The 14,852-nt window shown below is 40.9% G+C and overlaps 1 protein-coding gene across 5 annotated transcripts; it reads right to left on the minus strand.

Annotated features, from left to right (window-relative positions):
• Positions 1 to 5,016: 5,016 nt before the first annotated feature.
• On the minus strand, positions 5,017 to 14,563 carry LOC115171000 (coatomer subunit zeta-1). Of its 5 annotated transcripts, none has more exons than XM_029727433.1 (10): positions 14,419 to 14,563; positions 12,809 to 12,877; positions 12,562 to 12,646; positions 11,661 to 11,755; positions 9,756 to 9,811; positions 8,968 to 9,045; positions 8,599 to 8,650; positions 7,628 to 7,666; positions 6,784 to 6,816; positions 5,017 to 5,837 (listed from the first exon to the last, which is right to left on the minus strand). In XM_029727433.1, exons 1-10 carry the CDS (start codon positions 14,476 to 14,478, stop codon positions 5,790 to 5,792), a joined length of 615 nt encoding a protein of 204 aa, XP_029583293.1. In that variant the 5' UTR covers positions 14,479 to 14,563; the 3' UTR covers positions 5,017 to 5,789. The 5 variants fall into 5 exon arrangements, 4 of the variants coding, with proteins under 4 accessions (XP_029583293.1, XP_029583294.1, XP_029583295.1 ...); XM_029727434.1 differs by having other exon boundaries at positions 11,661 to 11,752; positions 14,419 to 14,562; XR_003871123.1 differs by lacking the exon at positions 5,017 to 5,837 and adding an exon at positions 8,157 to 8,277 and having other exon boundaries at positions 6,799 to 6,816.
• Between the last annotated feature and the right edge of the window lie 289 nt (positions 14,564 to 14,852).

The following is a 14,852-nucleotide window of genomic DNA, read 5'->3' on the forward strand; positions in this document are numbered from 1 at the left end:
GCTCAATGAGTGCATCGACAACGTGACCATAGAAAAATACCCCAACCAGAAGCTGTGGATTACAGGTAACATACACACTGAGCTAAAGGATAGAGGTGCCGCTTTCAAGGAGAGGGACAGGTAAAGCGTCAATACAGGGTTAAGATCGAATCCTACTATGCCTGCTCTGACGCTCAACGAATGTGGTAGGGCTTTCAGACTATCCCGGATTACAAAGGCATACCCAGCCGCAAGCTTCCTAGCGAGGCCGCGGGGCTAGACAGAATACCAGGACGTGTACTTAAGGCACACGCTGACCAGCTGGCAAGTGTCTTCATTGACATTTTCAATCTATCCCTGATCTGGTCTATAATATCAACTTGTTTCAAGCAGACCACCATAGTCCCCATGCCCAAGAATGCCAAGCTAACCTGCCTAAATGACTACCGCCCAGTAGCACTCACATTTATAGCCATTCAATTCTTTGAAGGCTAGTCATGGCTCACATCACCCTGGACCCACTCCATTCGCATACCACCCCCACAGGTGACCAGCCTTTCAAAGCATTTCATGGCTATAAATGTGAGTGCTACGGGACGATAGTCATTTAGGCAGGTTAGTCCCCTCAAAGCTCATCACCAAGCTCAGGACTCTGGGACTGAACACCTCTGGGACTGAACACCTCCCACCTCCCTCTGGGACTGAACACCTCCTACAACAAGATCGTGAACTTCCTGACGGGTCGCCCCCAAGCGGTGAGGGTAGGCAACAACACATCCGCCACGATGACCATCAACACGGGGCCCCTCAGGGGTGAGCGCTGCTTAGTCCCCTCCTGTACTACCTGTTCATCCATGACTCCATGGCCGAGCACGACTCCAACACCATCATCAAGTTTGCTGACGACACGACGGTGGTAGGCCTGATCACCGACGATGATGAGGCAGAGCTTCAAGTTCCTCAGTGTCCACATCACTAAGGAATTAATATGCTCCACAAAACACCCACACAGTTGTGAAGAGTGCACGACAGCGCCTCTTCCCCCTCTGAAAAGATTTAGCATGGGCCCTCAGATCCTCATAAAGTTCTACAGCTGCACCATTGAGAGAGTTTTGACTGTCTGCATCACCGCTTGCTACGGCAACTGCAAAGCACCCAACCGCAAGGCGCTTACAAAGGATGGTGAGTTCGGATCAGTACATCACTGTGACCGAGCTCCCTGCCATCCAGGACCTCTATACCAGTTGGTGTCGAAGACTCCAGCCACCCAAGCCATAGACTGTTCTCTCTGCTACCGCATAGCAAGCTGTACCAGTGTACCAAGTCTGGAACCAACAGGACCCTGAACAGCTTTTACCGTCAAGCCATAAGACATCTAAACAAAATCCTAAATATCTAACGAAACGACTACCTGCATTGACCCTTTTTTGCACTAACTCTCTTGCACTGACTCCATCCACACACACGGGACTCTACCCACACACTCACACATACTTAAACTGACACCGCAACACACACACACACACACATAAAATGCGCACACATGCATACTGATGACACACGCTGCTGCTATCTGTCTATTATCTATCCTGTCGCCTAGTCACTTTACTCCTATCTATACATACATACATACATACATACATACATACAAGTGGCAAGAAAAAGTATGTGAACCCTTTGGAATGACCTGGATTTCTGCATAGATTGGTCATAAAATTTGATCTGATCTAAGTCACAACAATAGACAAACACAGTCTGCTTAAACTAATAACACACAAACCATTATATGTTTTCATGTCTTTATTGAACACACCGTGTCAACATTCACAGTGCAGGGTGGGAAAACTATGTGAACCCTTGGATTTAATAACTGGTTGACCCTCCTTTGGCAGCAATAACCTCAACCAAACGTTTTCTGTAGTTGCGGATCAGACCTGCACAACGGTCAGGAGGAATTTTGGACCGTTCCTCTTTACAAACAGTTTCAGTTCAGCAATATTCTTGGGATGTCTGGTGTGATCTGGTCTCTTGAGGTCAGGCCACAGCATCTCAATCGGGTTGAGGTCAGGACTCTGACTGGGCCACTCCAGAAGGCGTATTATCTTCTGTTGAAGCCATTCTGTTGTTGATTTACTTCTGTGTTTTGGGTCGTTCTCCTGTTGCATCACCAAACTTCTGTTGAGCTTAAATTGGCGGGCAGATAGCCTTACATTCTCCTGCAAAATGTCTTGATAAACTTAGAAATTCATTTCTCCGTTGACGATAGCAAGCTGTCCAGGCCCTGAGGTAGCAAAGCAGCCCCAATCCATGACGCTCCCTCCACCATACTTTTCAGTTGGGATGAGGTTTTGATGTTGGTGTGCTGTGCCTTTTTTTCCCCACACATAGTGTTATGTGTTCTTTCCAAAGAACTCAACTTTAGTTTCATCTCCCCACAGAATATTTTGCCAGGTGCGCTGAGGAACATCCAGGTGCTCTTTTGCGAACTTCAGACGTGCAGCAATGTTTTTTTGGACAGCAGTGGCTTCTTCCGTGGTGTCCTCCCATGAACACTACTCCTGTTTAGTGTTTTACGTATTGTAGACTCGTCAACAGAGATGTTAGCATGTTCCAGAGGTTTCTTTAAGTCTTTAGCTGACACTCTAGGATTCCTCTTAACCTCATAGAGCATTCTGCACTGTGCTCTTGCAGTCATCTTTGCAGGACGGCCACTCCTAGGGAGAGTAGCAACAGTGCTGAACTTTCTCCATTTATAGAAAATTTGTCATACTGATGAACATCAAGGCTTTTATAGATACTTTTGTAACCCTTTCCAGCTTTATGCAAGTCAGCAATTCTTAATCTTAGGTCTTCTGAGATCTCTTTTGTTCGAGGCATGGTTCACATCAGGCAATGCTTCTTGTGAATAGCAAACACATTTTGTGAGTGTTTATTATAGGGCAGGGAAGCTCTAACCAATATATCGGACTCTGGGTTAGCTGACTCCTGACTCCAATTAGCTTTTGGAGAAGTCATTAGCCTAGGGGTTCACATACGTTTTCCAACCTACACTGTGAATGTTTAAATTATGTATTCAATATAGACAAGAAAAATACCATAATTTGTGTTATTAATTTAAGCACACTATGTTTGTCTATTGTTGTGACTTAAATGAAGATAAGATCAAATTTTATGACCAATTTATGCAGAAATCCAGGTAATTCCAAGGGGTTCACATACTTTTTCTTGCCACTGTAGCTACTTCAATTACCTCGTACCCCAGCACATCGGCTCAGTACCGGTACTCCCTGTATATAGCCATTTGATTTGGACTCTTTATTGTTATTTGTTATTCCCTGTGTCACTATTTCTATTTTATCTTTAAATTGTTTTGAAAAGGGACCTGTAGGTAAGCATTTCACTGTTAGTCTACATCTGTTGTTTACAAAGCATGTGATAAATAATATTTGATTTGAAATAAAAGCTTTGGCTATGGTACAGAGGACATGTGAACAATGCTATAAAAATGATGTTTCAAATCTCTGTAGATAAATACAGACTACAATAGGCCTATTATTGAATTATAAAAGGTTTGGAAATAACCTAGGCCTATATGGTTTTCCAATTATTATTAGCCTATGTTTTTGGAAATTGCTTTAAGCCTAATGGTAATGAAAAAAACATGATAGGCTATAAGCATAGGCCTACCTTATTACAAGGCACTAGTACTAGGCGATCCATGATGAGATGGAAATATTCCCAACTATTTGATTGGGCTTGGTTATGAGATTGATTGTCATGGTAGTTTGTCAATTATGATACTATGTCAACGATATCCCTATCAGTGATTTTTCACTGGGGAGAGAGGAAATTACTCCACATGAGATGCTGCAAGGCGGTGATAGGCCACTAGATGGCAGCAATGTCATGTTTGGGGAAACTAATCCTTGATGGGCAGAGTGTAGGCAGACAGGTTTTATCATCGGGCCGATTATAATTATGAGCAGGCAATTTCATGCGTTCAATAAAATATTAATTCGTTTTTGTTGTCGTTAAAACTAATGAATGGACTACTGTCGCCTAACACAATGTATAGCTTACATACCCTGTGTAGTGAACATGTTGCCTTTGTCTTCGTTAAATGTAAATGTCTTCCGTATTACACATTTATTTCCATATAGGTACATTTAAAAACGCCAGATTGACAAGCGTTTTGTAGCGTGTGTAGCCTATAATAAAATGTTTTATTTATAATGCAATTGTAATGCAATTCAAACGAAAATAGGCTAAACACGAATGGCAGTAAAATTGCATATAACATCGTAAACTAACGATTTAGAGAGTTAAGATTTTTTAGAGGTGCAGGCTAAATAAAGAATTTCATCCGTTTCCGTTTATTCAAACCTTATATATATATATATATATATATGAACGTAGCAGGTGCTCCTTGTACATTTTGAACAATTATTCATTTTAAGAGACCTACATGCCCTCTTGCCATCAAATTCGTTCAACATTATCATTTCAAAATCGAAATAATTCCTAAACCTATCATGTTTTCCAACTATATAATATCGTACCAGTTCTACCAATTCCTAAATCTAAAGCATCGCAATGTAATCTAAAAATCGGCCTACAAGCAACTATTGTATGCTATTCAATTTCTTTACATATACGATAACATTTACCACAGACCCATCTTCATTGTTTATGCTTAATTTCACCTAATTACGGCCTATACTGAACAATTAAAACGATATTTAGCACAGAGTGATATGGAATATAGAAAGCTCCACCCTGCACCAGACACGTCCAATCACATTTTGAGATTTAACATTTGAAACGGTTCATTGGCTCTTGATATGAAGGCGGGGGATGTTGACGTAAGACCCTGACGTCCAATCAAAACAGACACCACACCCCATCTCTCATGACTATTAACAACTGAGATTACCGTTGAAAATATTCATTTGAAAAGACACTGCTACCAGGAACCCTTTTCGAAGAACCAAGAAAAAAAGTGTAAAATTAGGTATGATATATATGGAACAAGAGTAATTTTGACAACACAAAATATACATTTTAATTAGCTTGACAACAGGCAGACTAAATTTGAAAAAAAGCTGGCAATAGATAATCAACAAATTTAATTAGCCCATCTTCGTTGGCGTTAAAAATCGAAATATTAAAAGTGTATTTGTCTAGTAACAAAATGTTATTCTTATAGTCCTAATGGTGTTCTCAGTGCTTTAGAAAAAAAACATAGGCCTACCTACCTATGCCAACTTCGTTTTAGTATGAACACAAAATAATTCTAAAATATAAATTAACATGGGGTAACCTGACTTTCAACTAGAAACAGTACTACTGTAACACTACACAGGCTATTGCCCTTTTGTTAAACTTACAAAGCTTTAAAAAATGTAGTATAACATAACTTCATATTTAAAGTTCTCTGTAACATAACTTCATAATTATTGATGCCTAAGCAACACATTACAACAAAATGCAGTTGTTTTCTTGGTTTGGTTAAAACATTTCTTTACGGAGTATTTTGGTGGGTTAAGGGAAATTAACAAAATCATATGCTAAAATCTAGCATAATATCTTCCGACTTATTGCAAATCAAATAAATTAAATAGATTATTTCCAATATAATACATACAAATGTCAGCTTGCCTTCATATGAAAAATACCCATATTTGCCCCTAATTACCATAAATATAGCCTATTTAAGCATAAAACGCTAAATACACCCTTTAATATTTACACATAAATTCATACTGTCCATTCCACTGTAAGACAGTTGACCTTTGGACAGGCAGTGTAGATCATTTAAGTATTGACCACTTTATTTGTTCTTTGGCAGATTGCATTATCTGGAGAGAAAAAAAACAGAAAGAACACTTTTTCAGATTGAGTGTGGAAAAACAACAGTATCACAGATCATATAGTAGTAGCCTATTATAGTAGGCAGTGTGTTATATTTATTGTTCATTGTGACACTACAACCAGTAGGTGTCACTATTGTATTCATGTGAATGGAACTGCTCACGCGTTCATCATTTACATGAAATATGAGCACCTTAAACTTGGCAAGTGTAACATCAAATGGTGTAAGTGTATTTTGTGTAGTAGACACAAAAAAGTGACAGTCAGCTTCTCTGAGCAGACTTAAATGTATTTTCATCTTGCTTGGAAACACAATTTAATTCTATTCAACATCGGCAATCACCTGATGCAAGTGTGCCTCAGTGATTTATAAAAATGTCACTCTTCCTGCTAAAATGAAATTCCACCAGAGAAACAAACTGCATTTTTGGGGCTGTTGCAACAGAGATGTATAGCATAAAACTACGCACCAGGGGGCGCAAGGAACCCAGCTAAAATGATGAACTTGTGTCTAGTGTTTACTGTCTACGTCTAGTCATTTACGGTTTCGTTTCGTTTAGTGCTAGAGTTTATTGTTTTAGGTTAATTGTCTAGGTCTAGTGTTTTTATGTAGGCACCATGACAATTCCATATATATTAGAGGGTCGAAAGGTATTGTCATTGACATTTGGTTCCAACAAGGGAGAGAAACTGCCACAAGACAAATAGTTAATAGCTTTGGATATGAACCCTTCCTTGCAAGCAGGGTCTGACTCAGGATTACAGGACAGTCTGAAAGTCACACATAGAGATGACCAGTATAGAACAGTCATGATGTGTCCATTCTATATGCTTCATATCTATCTGCAACATTCTGGACATTCTGGTCTTCTGAACAAGCCCCAAGAGACTCAAAATGTCCCATGTTGGAGGGTGAGGAGTGAGAGGACTTACATTGGAGGTCATAGCCAATTTGTCCGTAATGTGCTGTGAGGGTTAAAGTAGAGGGTTAGGAGAAGCAGGAAAGAGGAAGTAACAGGCAGAACATTGCATGAAGGTAAGAGCAGCCATGTTGATCATGCAATGTGGCCCATTCCATAATTGACTATGCAGGTGTGAGCATGGCATCAAATCCAGATGCAGGTTAGTACATGCTGGCAAAGCTGGCAAATCTAAATGATATTGAAAGCATTCTGTATGAATGCAGTGCATTTGGCACTCAAAGAATACATGATTCAAATGGATGAATCTATGTCTGAATGCAGTGACTAGTCAAATGGAAACCCTATTGTAGTATGATGACATGTCATATAACTGGACCCTATCCTTTAATCAACCTTCAAACAATCAGGTACTATGAGTAGTAACATTTGATCATTTTCAAATTGAACAATACTGGGAGACAATTATCCATATATTGTGTACTGTGGCTTTATTCTACAGAACATTTAGTATAGAAATAATGAAAATGGGTAACTGGAAAGACACAAATCAGGGTTGGGGTCAAATCCATTCCAATTCCAGTCAATTCAGGAAGTACACCAAATTCCAATTCCAAAGCATTGAAGATAATTGGAATTTTGGTGTACGTCCTGAATTGACTAAAATAAAAAATGGAACTGACCCCAACCATGATAAGAATCATGTTATAGTTCATATGCAATGAATGTACTGTGTATGACAGTAGAATAGAAGGTTATGTTGAAATGAATGGCTAAAGCTGTATCAATGGAAAAGATAATCATAGTCTATACACGCAGTGACATTATTTTGTGCGTGTGCGTGTGTATGACCTCACCTGAGCCACGCTCTGCTCTGACAGTGGGTTCTCATCCGCCTGGAATAGATACAGTAAAAGAGGGGACATGACGTCATAGCAATCACACACACACACACCATTAGGGGCTGTGTGTGTGTAAAGAGTCAAACACAAAGCAAGCAACAACTAAGATAACATAATACCCTTACAACAGTCATTTGATGCCTTGCGTTGCTAATGTAAATGCACTCTGACACTGGTGAATATGTCAATGTCCACCGCAATCAAATCAAAATGGCTGCCTCACACAAGGCATGCATTGTGCAAGGGAGTACCACAAAGGGCCCTGCTGCTCTTAAAGTGTACCAACACCTATGGTATTTCCTGGAACCCCATACGGACTCCTTGAAACACTCGGGGTAACTTCAGTCTAACCACTGACAAACCCAAGCAAGACAGACTTAGTGGACGGTTGTTCCAACATTGTGAACCTAAAGTGGCATGCTCTCTCACCATGCAGTTACCTGCACTGGATCTCCCTCCCTCCCTCCCCCCCTCCCTCACTCGCCCTCTCTGGTTGTAGGGGCAGTCTGTTGCTATGCACACTGGCTTCTGTCCGTCTGTCCATCAATGTTACCAACGATGTAATCAAAGAGGTCGAAGCCGTAGGCTTGCTCTGAACCATCCAGCTGACAGTGTGAGGAGATGGGTGGGGTCGGGGGAGAGAGAGGACACATGTAAGAGGAAGATGGACTTGGGCGTTGAGGGGATGGTGGGGGGGGGCTGAAGACTGGCATTTGCTGTTGTGGCATCAAATAAGTTAATTCATTTTCCTCAAACATACAAGTTATCAGATTCCACAACAATCCACTAAACACAATCCCTACCTCAGTCGGTCCGAAAATATCATCATTTCCTATAGTCATCTGTGTCTTTGAGTATTGAACCCATATCAGAATCTATGTATTCATCCATACTGTAGACACAGTCAGTGATTGCAGATGTCTTACCCTGTAATTGACCTTCTGGATGACCTGCTGGGGGTCGCTTTCCAAGATCACCCTGGTAACACAATGGTAGGGTCAGTAACTCAGAGAACACAACAAGATATTGTACCAGTAACTCCCAAAGCCCACCTCCGTCCCCTGAATGATACCTCAAATCAAAGTTTATTGGTGGTGTACACAGTTTAGCAGATGTTATAGCGGGTGCAGTTAAATTATTATGTTAAGAACTCCTAACAAGGCAGTAAAATGTCAAACAAGGACACAAATAATCCAACATTTTTTCAAAACAAGAAATCAAGAAATGTGGGAAAGAATCCAATTATCAACCCAAATAGCAATGTAACAGTAATCCAAATGCAATTTATACATTACCCCCCGTCGATAATTTCATCCACTACTAAGAAGACTCCCTCCATGTTGTCCAATAGACACCTTCTCTCCACATTTTTCCTGTAAGTAAGAAAACTTGATTGACTGACTTGAATTGTAGTTTGTACGTGGAGCCCAATATGTGATTGGGTCTCATATTATTGTCCTTGTGACCAGAAATGTAGGGAACACTACTGCTCATATCACCTTAGGCTATTCTGTACATTTCAAACACTGACTTAAATTAACTTCCTGTAGTGCCAGTTGTCAATGTTTGAAATGATACTAAACAGTTGGCATGGAGAAAAACTGCATGAAATGAGAGAGCAAATAGATTAATTCACGCTCTCCCTCCCTGCATTGCTACTGCATTGGTTTCTATGGTAACGGCTCCAGCCCCTGTCAAGCTGTTCCACTACACTGAGAGGGCTCCGGGTGTGTCACTGTCATCCTATCATAATTTAACCCAAAATAAACAATCACTAACTTACTGCGGGCATCAACTGTTTCGGTTCCCCATATTTTGAACGCATGAAGGAAACAATTACACCAGAGTTACTCAAATCAGAAATTAACTTTTCGAATTTCGTTGACCTGTCCCCATATTTACAAGAGTGAGGTTTTCACTAATTATTTACCAAAAAACATGGAATAATCGTTTCTGCGTTGCTGTTGACTTTGTTACGTTTTTTCTCCTCGATGTTTCTACAATCGTTAGCCTCTAAAAGGTTGACTGACCTCACATTTTAAAAGTGAGGTTACTTCAACATAGACAACACTTGTACTCTTACCTTAGGATTTGACCGAGGGACTCAAACAGACAGTTCAGTACAGCCATGAGCATGAGCTACAGGAAGAGAGAGCAGTGCAGTGGAGGAGGGGAGGATGAAAGGAAAACAAGAGAATTGAGAGGTATAGATGGAAGCCAGGAGAAATAAACAGAGAAAGGGTGTGAGAAAGAGAGAGAACAAAAAGTCAGGTGTGGTTGAGTCACACTGCTTGTTGTATATAAATGCTGATATACCATAAAGGGACTGGTCTTTCGCTAGCAATGTACATAGCAACAAGAAGTGCTAAAGAAAATCAAATTATCAGCCATTTATTCTCATGGGCATTTGCTATATATATGGTCTACATTGATGACGTCATGCCGACAAATGACTAGTGGTGTGTATTCATGGATGCCAAGGGAAGTCAGGCTTCCCCAAAAATGTACCAATATATATATTTTTTAATCTTTTGTCTCTCTGAGTTTCATCATTTTCATTCAATTTTCAAAAGAGGCTGAATGTATCTCACCGGAGAAAGCATCCGAGCGAGCGAAACAGCAGTCCTCTGTCTCTCTACATATAGGCCATCTATCTGATGCTGTCTGGTCCAAACTAGTATGACATTGTTGCCACCTGTAGCACTGAATGCAAAGGAAGTCAGTAAGCATTTGGCCTCCCTTGATTTAATTATGATTTTTTTTTTAAATTGCCAATCAACAATGAGCTAAACTGAGCTCAACTGTGAATAGTTGACCAAAAAAAAAAAAAGGGAAGCCAGTCTGGATTTTCGCATCACTCCTATCAAATCGCATTGTGAGCATACGTCATTGACAGAAACAACTTCAATTGTTGCATCTCATTGTATTGTCGTCCTCCGGTGCCTAGCTAGCTAGCTCAAATTGGCACTTTCCTAAATTAGCCATGGATGGAGATAGGGATTTGGACTTGTGGTTGTAATGAATTATCTGTACTGGCCAATGATTATAATGGCGATTCTGATCCAACCATTAATGAATACATTGTGCCCCTGGCCTGAGAGGATGGAAGTTCAATATGTAGCTAGGTGTAGTAGGCTAATGTTAACTAGCTAACGTTGCCTATGAAAGGAAGTTAGGCTAGCTAGCAAGCATTTTAGGTAGTCTAGGACAACAGAAAACAAGTGTGCACTGTATAACAGAGTGATAGACCGTTTTGTCAACATGAAAGAGAGGATGGCATTGGAATTTCTCTACAAGAAGGGTGAGTCAACATGTTTTCCTACTCGCACGAATGCGCACGCACACTCACACAGAAACCCGAACCATGGACAGCCACATCATATATAGCTTACGTTGATTGGACTAAATTGTTTTTGGTATCTTTTAGTTGTCACTGTATTAGACTAATCAGGTGTGACTTGATGACGTTGAAATGGTGCTGGAATAGTGGAGGCAGGGCTTTGTGGATTTCACCAGACAGAGGTTGCTCTCCGGTTGTGTGATAAAACAAAGGTGTGGTTGAATTTATTCTGCCACTGAGTCTTCTTATTGTCTCGGCTTTCAAGCATGTACACACACACACACACACACACACACACACACACACACATATATATATCACGGTCGCAAGACATTAATTAGCAGGTTAAAGATAAAACGCAATTATCACAACACAGGTTGTAATAGGGGGGGCTTCCCCAGTGATTTTTAGCCATGCACCGCTACCGCAAATGACATGTTGCTTTCTGAGATCCGAATTCTAAATTGATATTCGAGGGCTTAACTCAAGACTTTGCGTGAATTATGCGTTGATGTCAATGCGAGATTAGTGCAAAAACTTCAGTTGCATGCGGACTGCGGATCTCAAGTCAGGATCCGGGCCATAATGTAGTCTTTGAAGCACCAGTCTAGCCTTGTACTCCTTCTGCATCTGAAGCACATTACCTACCTCATTCTCCTGTGCACTGCCCACCACGTAGAAGAACAGGTCAATGCTGCACTTATACACGATCGTCATCCCCTCCACAAAGGCAATCTCATCTGCTTAGAGAGAATGAGAGAGCGAGAGAGAGAGAGAGCGAGAAAGTCGCTGAGATTTCAAGCCACCAAGTGATCTTTATTGCAACGTTAAAGCACACCCACACCTTATTCACATATACAGACATACCCAAGTGAGAGGTTCCATGGATGTCGCCAATAATGGAGGCTTCCAATTTAAATGAGTGTTGTCATATAAAATGCTAATCTCCTATGTGTGTGGGGAAGAAGGGATGGAGAGGAAGGAGGGATATCGAGATAGAGAGTGGACATCCTCCTTAGGGGCAGGTGGACCCGGGGTGTCAGATGACTGCTGTGAATTTCATTGGAACAAAAGAGCGTGAGAGCTGTCTGTCGCTGAACTGGTTCCCTCCCCTTTTGTTCACTGTAACGTGAGCTTGGGACTGAAGAACCCAGAGGAACCAATACTGTTTCTCAACTTTTAGACAAACTAACCAATGAGGGTTGAGTCACAGGCTAATACTATACAGCTAACACTGCCTCATGGTCTTCTATGGTGGAGGATACACAGAAGGTGTGTGTACAACGGGTCGTGACCTAATAATGCTTTACGCACAGTTTCCTATTGACGAGAAGCCAAAGAAGACTGGTACACAGATGCAATGATTTACATTATGATCCTGTTGATACTGATTTCACTGACAGTGCACATCTTCTCAACTCTCACCACATTGCTAGAAGCTTTTTTTTTTTTTTTAAAGCTTAGTGGTTCATTAAAACTATAATATGGAACAGAATATCAGGCCTCAAGCTCCACTATCCACTTCAATAGTCTCCTGGGTAAAACTTACTGTCAGCTTTGTGTGTCTTGTTGAAAACGTTCTTTTCAAAGTTCTTCTGCTCCTTCATGGAGGGGTAGAGCTCTTTGTCGTAGTACTAAAACGCGAACAAAGACAGACATTTGAGTCATTAGTTATGATTAATACACCATCTACAACAAGTGCTCATTTGGGGCAGTTATTTGGGGCAGTTCTCACAATGTCGACTCCACAACAATAACCAATGCGGCTCGCTATTGGACAGCTGTTATTAGCATACCTTTGATAGAAGTCTGTTGCCATCGTTATCCAAAATGAAGACCGCTTTCACTGTGTACAGTGAGGGTTCCTGAAAGACAGTATGACCACATGTTGACCAGAATCAAGGACAATTTGCATTTCCATAGGACCTAGGGATACTGAACACATTCCTAACAGTTATTACTAGAGCACTGATGATGATGAAGATGATATTGGTGATGATAATACAGTCAAGTTATTCAAAAACATGAGGAATATGACAATATCACGAAGAGATGTGAGTGTAGATGACGATGGTCCCAGTTCCTTCAGTTATTTCCATCCCATGGTGTTTTGGTTGAACCGGGCCAAAGTTCTGTTATGCACTGACTACCACAGACTCAGAGCCTAAGTGTATCACAGAACTTGGGCCAGGAACGTCACATTCAGGACTTTAGAGTTGAACTGGAGGAAAAGTCCAAACCAGTCATCCAGATGTCTACGGCAATTAGAAACAGTCAATAGTGGAACTAATTCCTTGAACAGTCCAATGAGGTGCAGGTTTCAGGTAACCAGTCCTATGGTCTTTTGTGCAACACTACTTTATGCATTAAGAACAGTGAATATCAATATCAAGATTGCATTACTTATTGAAGTCCACATCCAGTACTGTGCAGCCATGACGGTCAACTTACAGAAAACACTGCAATTTACATACATCGGTTAAAATGATATCAGTAAAAAAAGTGTGTATATATACGAGAGAGAGAGATCTTTTGAGGCTGGGGGGGGGTCAAGTACTGTACAGCAGGTGTTAATCAACGAAAAGTAATTGCGGCCTTGTATTATTCAAAGTTTAAATTCGTTTTTTTTTTTTAAATACCTATAAAGTCGAAACGTAAACTTAAATTTGTCTTAGTACAATGATAATCTGTCTAGAGTTTAGCTCAAAAGTGTCAAATGATTCTATACATATTCTGTTGAAAAAAACCCACCTGTGGAATCAAGTGTTTGCTAAGCGTAAAATGCTGCGCAACGCACCTCCTCGGGTTGAAACCAAATATCGTAGACGTGGCACACAATATAGTCAGTGTTCACCCTTCAATGCTTGGGCAGGGTGATGTCACAGTTATAGTAAAAGTATAACGGATAACCGACACCTCATGCCATTCATTTAAGTGTAAATCTGAACAAATTCAGTTATAATATCAGATATGTGACATGGGGTAGCTTTTCACACAGTATGCCCCTCTCTCTGGGATAATTTGGCAACTGTTCGAGTTTGTACAACAGCAACTGCCCATTGACGAGGAAAAAGTGCAACACATGTTGCTGCTGATTGTGGAATTTCAGTACGCTACACTCAAATAGCGCATAGACTACATTCAGATTACAACGATAGTCGTGCAGAATACAGTACCTCCTAATGTCTGCTATCGTACCTGAAAAGATTAGATCCAGCCAGTCAGAGACCTCAAACAATCACTTCTTAGGCTGGCCATACTGCAAAAATACTGAATACATCTTATGCAGCAAAGGGCTATAATGAATGCTATTCAAGCAATGGCCGACGAGGCCTAATCATGAGTTTGCAAGGTAATGCTCGTTTAGAAATATGTTTAAAGCGCCATATCCCTACCGATTGCTTACCAGAGACGCGATCTCCATAGTGGTTCTCTGGTGTTGACGTGGACAGGTTTGAGCTGTCATTCTACTAGACCTCGCAAAATCCTCTGACTCATGGGTGGGCGGATCTTCCGCAGGCCTGGAGGAGGCTCCGCGAAACCAGGCCCTTCATTCGGCCATGTTGGCTCCCTGTAGTTCGTGAATGATGTCAGGTCCTTGTTCTCTAGGAACCACAATGGTGTCAGTTTCTTATAGCGGTGCTTTTACGCGTTACTCCAAAATTAACACCGATTAGGTTTTTGGTGACTTCACCTACTTCATATGACCAAGCAGTGCATTATGGGACATTATGCATATAAATCCTATCAGTAGTATATTTAATCGCACGTGTTTAGTACATGTCATACACGAACTACTCTTGTTCCAAGTGAGAGCCTACTTTATTCTAAAATATGTGA

The sequence above is a fragment of the Salmo trutta genome, chromosome 32, assembly GCF_901001165.1.
Source record: "Salmo trutta chromosome 32, fSalTru1.1, whole genome shotgun sequence".
Lineage (NCBI taxonomy): Eukaryota > Metazoa > Chordata > Actinopteri > Salmoniformes > Salmonidae > Salmo > Salmo trutta.